Source organism: Triticum dicoccoides, chromosome 7B (assembly GCF_002162155.2).
Source record: "Triticum dicoccoides isolate Atlit2015 ecotype Zavitan chromosome 7B, WEW_v2.0, whole genome shotgun sequence".
Taxonomy (NCBI): Eukaryota; Viridiplantae; Streptophyta; class Magnoliopsida; order Poales; family Poaceae; genus Triticum; species Triticum dicoccoides.
The window spans coordinates 694,686,030-694,695,854 of record NC_041393.1 but is presented as its reverse complement, the minus strand read 5'-3'; the positions used below and the strand labels follow the sequence as shown (position 1 = coordinate 694,695,854).

Sequence of the window (9,825 nt, the reverse complement as noted above, 5' to 3'; positions counted from 1 at the left end):
CAGAAGCTCCAGGTGGTCGGCTACTGCCCGGACTCGGTGGATGTCGCTAAATCTGGACGCTCAGCTCGAGCTTTTGGGCTCGGCTCGCGCTCGCTGCAACTCGGCCCGAGCTGGCTCGGCCCGTCAAGTAAAAAGGCCGAGCCGAGCTGTACTTTTAGGCTTGTTTCGACCTCGGGCCGAGCCAGGCTCGGCGAGCTAAAAGCTCGCAGCCCAGCGAAGGCCCAATGAACAACACACACCACAATTTAGCCCATCTAGCCCAGCAAAATAACTACAGAGAGGCAGACGGGAACCAAATCGCTAGGGTTGCTCACTTTCTCGCCGCCGCCGCCGCCACAGCATCCGCCTGCCTGGGCGTCATTGGCAGGCAGCACACGACCGCTCCCCTATGCTCCTCCCTTCCCTCCTCTCCTTCCTCCCCAAGCCCCTGCGTCGGCGCAAGCTTTGCATCCCGGCCTCCAGCGCGACTGCCTACACGTAGACGAACCACCAGGCCGAGGCCACGCTCGTCGGCGTTCTCTTCCTGCTCACTGCCGGTCTGCTGCGTGCCCGCGCCCGATGGAGTTGACGACTAACTGGCAAGTTCCTTGCGCCCCGCGGCCGTCGGAAACGCAGATGACCACCTCAAGCTCCCATGCATGGCCGACCAAGTCGGAATGAATCCACTCGCTCCCCCGGCGGCGAACGGCCATGAACTGCAGCAGCATCCCGACGCCCGCACGCGGCACGCTGCCGGCCATCCTCCACAGCCGTTCCCCGTCCTCCAGATGGTGGCCCCACATGGCAGCGACCAGTTGCTGTTAGGCTTGCCGAGCCTCCGAGCTGCACCGAGCAAGAGGCAAGCTCGGGCCGAGCCCCAATATCTAGCTCATCTGACTACTGGGCTCGGCTCGGCTCGGCTCGAGAAGAGGCGAGCTAAGGCAGGCTCGGGGCGAGCCCGGCTCGGCTCGGCTCGCGTCCAGGTATAGATGTCGCGCTGCTGTGGACGCGGGGCGGCGACCTTGGAGAAGGGTACCACTGCATCCGCAGCGTCAGCGACCTCGGGTATGTCCTCGATGCGGCGGAGGGCATGTCCGAAACCGGCGGGGCGCACGATGGGACGCCCATTATCTTGTTCCAGGCCAACGGCGGCCCGAACCAGAAGTGGAAGATGACGCCATTTCATTGACGACAGAACTTTGCTCTTATTAGCTCGGGGACTATGTTGCCATGTTGGCAGTAGTGTGCATTTGCTGTGTTTGCAGATGAGAGTGACTGCTTCAATGCTATTAATTTTTGCTTATGTTTATGTTTACCTTGTTTCCTTGAACTGGCCTGATTATGTGCATCTGACGAAGCTTTGCTTGATAACCGCTTGAGCATTGAAGTACTCTCACGTCCCCCTACCTTTCAGTTTATAAGCATCCATCCTCGTATTTTTGGTCAATTTTTGACTGAATTTGAGTGTTATGTGGCAAAAATTGTACCATATTAGAGTTAAAAACTACTCCCTCCGTTTCATTTCTTGTTGTAGTTTTAGCTCGGATTTGAACTAGAACCACAGCAAGAACTATGATACGAATGGAGGTACTAAATTGTGATATGTCTACAATGGGATCAAGCGGTCATCATCTGCAAAATAATTATTGGGTTTTTTTTTCTTACAGAACTTTTAAAAATCGATGTTTTCTGCAAACTCAACCTCAGATGAGATGATTTTTGGTTGTTTACTCGAAACAGGTAGATAGGTGAAGTGCAAGAAAATCAATAATAATGTAGAGCACTCCCAATTTTTGACATAGAAGTCTAAAATGTTGACAATGGCTAATTAGTAATATCAAATTAATCTGACCACAGAATTTTAATGGAGGGTTAATTTCAATGAAAAAAAAGGTGTTGTGACAAAATAGCAAGGCCCTTAAAATACGCTATTAGCGAGACATTGTACACTGATTCATTTAGCAACACATTGCTCAAAGCGCTATAGCGTGCTATTAGCGACGCTATAGCGCGCTATTTTTTTCACTGGTTAACTCCCATCAATATCTCAATGCAAAACAGGGAGATAGGAGAAAGGTGAGAAAATCATGATAGTTTACAGACCATGCAAACCAAGGACTTGCACTAATTTGTTTCTTCTATACAGATTTAATTAATGCACATATATGAATTACTTACAGTGTTCTTGCAAAAAACAATTTGGTGGTTTCATGAAGAAATGAAGATAATTTACAAAGTAATTTGAATTAGAAAGGTAATTTACAAGCGTTCGTCCACCTCTTATCCTAGGATAATTTTACAAGTAATTTGAACTAGTCTTTTTTGCAAGTTTATCCATGACTAGCGTCTAATACGAGCCTCATATCCTAAGCTAAGAAATGACAAAGATACTCAGTGCCAAATCAAAACTGGAATTTAGCCCTCATCATAATTGCCGCGATTGGACACTTCCAGTATATACTCTAGATGATTTTACTTATAGAGATAGCACCTAAAAAATGACCAGGGCTTATCTAGGAACATCAGAGGTATGTCATCCTAGTAATCACTCAGGGGCTTCAGATTAGGATAATCCGCAAGAAGCCTCTCTTCGGAAAGAATGTCGTTCTCTTCTTGAGGAGTCCATAAAACATTAACACCCTAAGATAGTAGGAACAAGTTGGAAATTAATCATAAGTGATGTCAGATGGAATTGGATCTGGAAGCAGTTTTGAATTATGAAATAGTAGGAAAGATGCTCCATACCCGGATTTCTCTTGTAGGTATAGAATTAAGTTTTTCCAGTACGGCTACCAGATCAGCAGGTGTTTTGATTTCTGCGAACTTCAGTGCTCCATCAGCAGCCACTAGGATGGTTACCTGAAGAAATTGTAAATCATCACAAAAGTCATTATGTGCAAACGTTTAACTTTACATTTGTAACACAAGAATATCAGGCTACGAGAAGAACTATCATCACCGACATGTCCAAATCAATAAGTAGTTCGCATCAAATAGGAAGGCCATTTTTCTGGAAGCATTTTACGGTGGACGAAGTTAATATACCACTATATATTCGTTGCTGAAGCCATCTGGTTTCTTGGAGTACTCTTTCTTCCTCTTGATTCCGTCCAAGTTGTAAAGTGTTTCTTCATCAAATTTGCTCCTCTCCTCCAGAGAAATTTTATCGAAATGCCCCTCCCAAGAATCAGCTCCAACTTTGACATCAGCCTAACGTAAACGAAACATAACAAAATTACAAGATCAAGTGGGCTAAAATACAGAGGATTTCATGCAAGATCCTAGTTGTCATAACGAAGAAGATCCATCGAGCCCCATAGACATTATTTATCAGCACGAGGTATACAGTATATGTTTCTTACTGATAAGCTTGAAGAGACGCAGCAATCATTGTGACGGTTCAAGGCGCATATGGTCTCTGCATAATGAGTCAGATGAACAGGATAAACAAGGTAGTACTGATGAACATCTGATATCAGCGTAGACCTCTACGAGATGTATTATTTGCAGTAAAACGTCTCACAGTGATAACTATACAGGTAAATGACCAATATTGTGCATATAATCGGCAACGTATATATCCGATTATTTTTTTAGATCTAACAACAAACTGAAGCTATTGCACAAGGAAGCATGGAAGTCAATGCATTGTAGAGGAGTCATATTCTTATACACTTAAGTACAGCTAGAGACTGAAAACCTAGAAAGCACATTCATCACCTGTCAATATGAACTTATACCAACGCTGGTTAGAAGCCTCCACCTTCTCAGCAATCTCGTTCAGTTCCTTCTGAAACGGCTTTGCCAAGCCCAGCAACGCAACCTGAAATCATCATGAACCCCACCGATCGACTAGCATCATGATTTTGTAAGCAGAGGCAAAAAAAGGTACTCCTCAATTGCTTATGAATGGGAAAATATCAGGTGAACCTACCTGGAGCTTGACCACGGTTCTCCTCGGCCGGGTGTAGTGCCACACGGCGACGGCCAGGAGAATGAGGCCGATGAGCATCAGCCACGCTTGCACGAGTACGGCGGGGTCAACGTCCGCAGCAGCCCGGGGTGGTGCGGCCGCCGTCCCGACCGATTCGTGAGTCGTCGAAGAATCGTACCAAGATGGTCCTGTTAGACAAATAAAACCACGGCAGTGGCCAGTGTGCGTTCGGGCGCGGGCTGGATGTGTCGTGTGCGTGTGTGACCGTGCGTGCGTGCGCGTGGTTCGTTTCCAGCTAGCGATGGAGCCGGAGGTGTGACCGCGTCCAGGGCTGTTGGTGGCCGCGTCGTCCGTGTGCGGGCGCGACGGGAGCGCGGGCCAGGTATAGCGATGGACGCGGGGCGTGGGCGAGTGGGTGCGCCGTGGGCGTGGCATGCGCACGTGTGTGCGTGGGTATAAACTCTCGCCGATCCTCTGTGTATCAATGGCCGGGTGTATTGAGTTCGTGCTCAAGGAAAAGGACGCCGTTCGAGCGGCAGTGGCGTACGTGCGCCAAGAAAATTTTCTTGTGTCCCTGTGTCCATCTCCCTCCTCTAGTCTTCTTCTTCCTTGATCGAGTCGGAGGTGAGAGCTAAGTGAGCTAGAGCTTGAGAGAGCTAGGGCTAGCCTGCAACAACAATTGGTATCGGAGCATCGGGTTCGGAGGAGCTCGCCGGCAATGGCGCTCGTCCCGTGCGGCGGCGGAGCACGGTGATGCCGGGCGTGTGGAGAGCGCGGCGGCCGCGGCGGACCTGCGCGGTGGCGCAGAGGCTGCGGCGGCGCGGCGCGGCGCGGCTCGGCGGAGGAAAGACCAAGCTCCGGGATACGCCGGATCGGCCGCGTTGGTCGCGTCGGAGCGCGGGCTGGTGGCATGCGGAGTGTGGCAGAACAAGCCGCGGCGACGGGTTCACCGCGTCGGGCGCGTGTATGGGCGCGCGCCAGACGTAGCGGGCACGTCGGGACCGCGGGTGCGGACCACGTCGAGGCGCTGGACCTGGTGCGCAGATCGCGTACGTGCGCGGCGGGAGCGTGGGCCGGGAGCGCGGGGACGTGGGGAATGCGCTCGAAGGGCATGGCGGCACGGCGGCAGGCGTGGCAGCGACGTCAGGGCGGTGGCGGCTACAACGACGTCAACGGCGTGGTGAAGGCAGCAGCGGTGCGGTGCGGCGGCCATGGCGACGAGACGACGACGACGAGCCAAGGCCCCTGTCGGCAGGCCGTGCGGCGAGGCCGTGGCTTAGGGGGGTGAATGTTAGACAAATAAAACCACGGCAGTGGCCAGTGTGCGTTCGGGCGCGGGCTGGATGTGTCGTGTGCGTGTGTGACCGCGCGTGCGTGCGCGTGGTTCGTTTCCAGCTAGCGATGGAGCCGGAGGTGTGACCGCGTCCAGGGCTGTTGGTGGCCGCGTCGTCCGTGTGCGGGCGCGACGGGAGCGCGGGCCAGGTATAGCGATGGACGCGGGGCGTGGGCGAGTGGGTGCGCCGTGGGCGTGGCATGCGCACGTGTGTGCGTGGGTATAAACTCTCGCCGATCCTCTGTGTATCAATGGCCGGGTGTATTGAGTTCGTGCTCAAGGAAAAGGACGCCGTTCGAGCGGCAGTGGCGTACGTGCGCCAAGAAAATTTTCTTGTGTCCCTGTGTCCATCTCCCTCCTCTAGTCTTCTTCTTCCTTGATCGAGTCGGAGGTGAGAGCTGAGTGAGCTAGAGCTTGAGAGAGCTAGGGCTAGCCTGCAACAACAGGTCCTGAGGAGGACGAGCTGGAGGATGTTGAGGAGGACCAGGAGGAGGAGCTGCTGGATGTTGAAGAAGAGGAGCTCGAGGACGAGGAGGAGGAGCGCCCGCCCATGGAGCCGCCGGACGCGGCGATCGCGGTGGGCGGGGTGGCCACGTTCGCGGCCGCAGCGGCGAGTAGCAAGGCGACAGCGACCGGGATCTCACGGGCCGCCGCTACCGCGTCGTCATGGCTAGTCGGCGGCAACTTCGAGGCTGCACGACTGGGCGGGGGCGTGACGGGGAACCGGAGATTGGGCGGCCGTGCCGGCGCCGCCGCGTGGCGTCGCGCTTCCGAGAGGGGAACCGAACCGTCGGAGCAGCCGGCGGTGACCGCCATCAGAAGCGGAGGTCCAGGGTTTGGAGAATTCCCCGTTTTCAACGCGAAGATTCTTTTACTAGCCCCGTTTGCCAGCCGTGTAGATATTACGAAAAGACGAATTCCCCGTTAAGAAATCAAATTGAAATATATGTGCAATTTTTTAACAAGAAAAAACTTAGTTTTACTAACACATAAGTACTACAGTATAGACCAACATACAAACTGCCATGTACGTACTAAACACTAAAATGTCTTCCCCCTAACACTAAAATGACCAGGAAGATATCTCTCGAAATAGGTTTTTAGAGCATCTACAACCCAACCAGCAAATTTAGGTCCTCAAAAGTCCGTGTATGCGTTCAGACCTGGCGGCCTTAAATTTTGCCATTTGCAACCACAAATCCTATTCTGAAACATCAAATACATGCAAACACATGCACGTCGATCATGTTGGGTGTTTAGTCCGTGTTGGACCGGTGGGGTTGTTAATAAGCACCAAATAAATTGCTCGTACTTAAGATTTTTCACATCCGTGTTGGGTCGGCGGGGTTCGGGGTTTAGTCTAACCTCGTCGCATGAGCAGCGAGGTGACCGGCTTAAATAGCCGTGTCGTCCAGAAGCAATAAGTTTCCGTCATCATTGCACCCTTTGTTAAGGATATAGACTGTCACTATTAATCTTCTCAGAGAAGATTAATAATCATGATCTATATCCTTCACAAAGGAAACATTGATGGCTGCCTAATTTTTTTTAATCACTATGTGTCGAACACACAGAAGGCAAGGTGCAGTCTGGTGCAAGGGCAGCAGAGCTAGCAGACGTACGGCGCAGAGGAGCAAGTGAAAAGGGGTAGGTCGAAAGGGGGTTGTTGGTTCACTTTTTGTGGTGGTCGGGCTGTCAGTTCCGAACGGGCGGTCGCGCCATGGCCGCCCCATATCCGTCCAAAATTCGGGTTGGATATGACGGGTGCCGGTCAGTTCGGACGTTTGAGACCAGTTTGAAACGTCCGTCTAGATCGGTTTTTTCAACCGGTCAATGACCAGGGCATCCGTCAGGCATTTGGGAACGGTTTGTGGTGCCCGGTTATAGATGCTCTTACCCTGTTTTTTAAATAAAGTCAACACCATGTCCATACAAGAGTTACAAGTTCAACGCCAAAGAGGATCCCGCTGGGCATCAATACAAACACGGCTAAGAAAAGTATAAAAGAAATAGAGAAAAAAGACCATCAAGTGGCCCTAGACTCAGGGCGGCTGCTACACGGCAAGGTGGCGAGCAACATCATGCAGTGTGTTCATCGTTAGTCCCAGTTGTTCTCGGCCGCGTTGCCTAGAAAACAGGTACGAGTGCTTAAAAAACGCCCGGAATTTGAAGACCGGGTGAGAAGCCTTTCAAAGAAAGTCTCCCTCAATCATCATCTTATCACGCGTCGTTCATAGAGTCCAAGCTAACGCAACAAACAGAAATCAAAAGAGGCGTCTCCTCCTACCAGTCTGATTGGCTTTGGTTTGAATGAACCCAGCCGGGTCCAGGGTCTCCCTGTTGGGGAACGTAGCATGCAATTTCAAAAATATTCTTACGATCAAGCAAGATCTATCTAGGAGATGCATAGCAACGAGTGGAAGAGTGTATCTTCATACCCTTGAAGATCGCAAAGCGAAACGTTTATCAACGCAGTTGATGTAGTCGTACACCTTCACGATCCGTCCCGATCAAGTACCGAATGTACGGCACCTCTGCGTTCAGCACACGTTCAGCTCGATGACGTCCTCGCCTTCTTGATCCAGCAAGACGGGCAAAGTAGCAGATGAGTTCCGACAGCACGACGGCGTGGTACCGGTGTTGGTGAAGAACAATGGGCTAGTTTGGGTTGCACCCTGGGATGCATGCCAGGAATTTTTTGGTGCCTGGCATTGGCCTGGATAGTTGAAGTTTTCTGCCTGACCAGGCTAGCCACGCATCAGTATGTTTGGTTTCTTTCCTGGCCTGGTGTTTTGTCCTTTTGTGATTAGAATACTTTTCCAAACAGTGGACTGTACTTCCTTTTGTCCTCAAGTAGCGCCAGAGGAGGCTGCAGCCCAGCCAGGCGAAGGAAACCGGACGCCTGGACCAGGCTAATTACTTTGCCTGGGCTTGCTCTTTTGTTTTTTCTATTTTCACCAGGCTAATCCACAACCAGGCCAGGCATGTATTTCTCTCCCATGCCACAAACCAAACAACACCCAGGCCAACTCCAGGCACTATCCAGGCCAGGCGTGTGCGGGTATGGACGCAAACCAAACTGACTCAATCTTCGCAGGGATTCGCCTAAGCACTACAGAAACTATGATGGAGGATAAACTAGAGGGGACGGGGTTGTCGGCACACGGCTTAGTGTTTCTTGATGTGTCTTGGGTTCTAGCCCTACCCCTTTATTTATATGTTGAGCCGTGGGTTCGAAACTTGGAGTAAAAGCCTCCACAAAGTCGGTTTCACCCGAAAGGCAAGAGTCCTTCTCGGACTCGAGGGCCGGACACCAGGGTTCCCGGCGTCTGGACCCAAACGCCAGGGACACTGGCGTCTGATCCCTGGACTCCGCAAAAATTCCTTTTGCCCTTTCCAAAAACCTTGTGGGCTTTCCTTTTTGGCCCAAATAAAGTGTTCTCGTACCCAAACATTTCGGGAAACATCCGGAACCCCTTCCAGTGAATTTTGGAACCCTTCCGGAGATCAAACATTATTATCCCATATATTAATCTTTATCTTCGGACCATTCCGGAGTTCCTCGTCATGTCCGTGATCACATCCGGGACTCCGAACAACATTCGGTTACCAACATACATAACTCATATAATACTATATCGTCAATGAACACTAAGCGTGCGACCCTACGGGTTTGAGAACTATATAGACATGACCGAGACACCTCTTTGGTCAACAACCAATAGCGGAACCTGATGCCCATATTGGCTCCTACATATTCTACGAAGATCTTTATCGGTCGAACCGTTATGACAACATACATTATTCCCTTTGTCATCGGTATGTTACTTGCCCGAGATTCAATCGTCGGTATCTTCATACCTAGTTCAATCTCGTTACCCGCAAGTCTCTTTACTCGTTCTGTACTACATCATCCGATAACTAACTCATTAGTCACATTGCTTGCAAGGCTTATTATGATGTGCATTACCAAGAGGGCCCAGAGATACCTCTTCGATACTCGGAGTGACAAATCCTAATCTGGATCTATGCCAACCCAACAAACAGCTTTGGAGACACCTGTAGAGCATCTTTATAATCACCCATTTATGTTGTGACGTTTGATAGCACACAAGGTGTTCCTCCAGTATTCGGAAGTTGCATAATCTCATAGTCTGAGGAACATGTATAAGTCATGAAGAAAGCAGTAGCAATGAAATTGTAATGTTCATAATGCTAAGCTAACTGATGGGTCATGTCCATCACATCATTCTCCTAATGATGTGATCTCGTTCATCAAATGACAACACATGTCTATGGTTAGGAAACTTAACCATCTTTGATTAACGAGCTAGTCAAGTAGAGGCATACTAGAGACATTATGTCTTGTCTATGTATTCACACATGTATTCAGTTTCCGGTTAATACAATTCTAGCATGAATAATAAATATTTATCATGAAATAAGAAATAAATAATAACTTTATTATTGCCTCTAGGGCATATTTCGTTCACTCCCAATCAGGCCCTAGAGTCTCACAAACAAAACTCCAAGGAAACCTTGGTGCAATGCAAGAAAAGAGGATGTGGGTCCCCGTCGC

The 9,825-nt window shown here is 50.2% G+C and overlaps 1 protein-coding gene across 1 annotated transcript; it reads right to left on the bottom strand.

The window, feature by feature from the left end:
• Positions 1-2,283: 2,283 nt before the first annotated feature.
• Positions 2,284-5,026, bottom strand: LOC119339418. Its single transcript, XM_037611487.1, has 7 exons — positions 4,705-5,026; positions 3,914-4,101; positions 3,700-3,802; positions 3,342-3,397; positions 3,025-3,189; positions 2,725-2,838; positions 2,284-2,619 (listed from the first exon to the last, which is right to left on the bottom strand). Exons 1-7 carry the CDS (start codon positions 5,024-5,026, stop codon positions 2,518-2,520), a joined length of 1,050 nt encoding a protein of 349 aa, XP_037467384.1. The 3' UTR covers positions 2,284-2,517.
• Between the last annotated feature and the right edge of the window lie 4,799 nt (positions 5,027-9,825).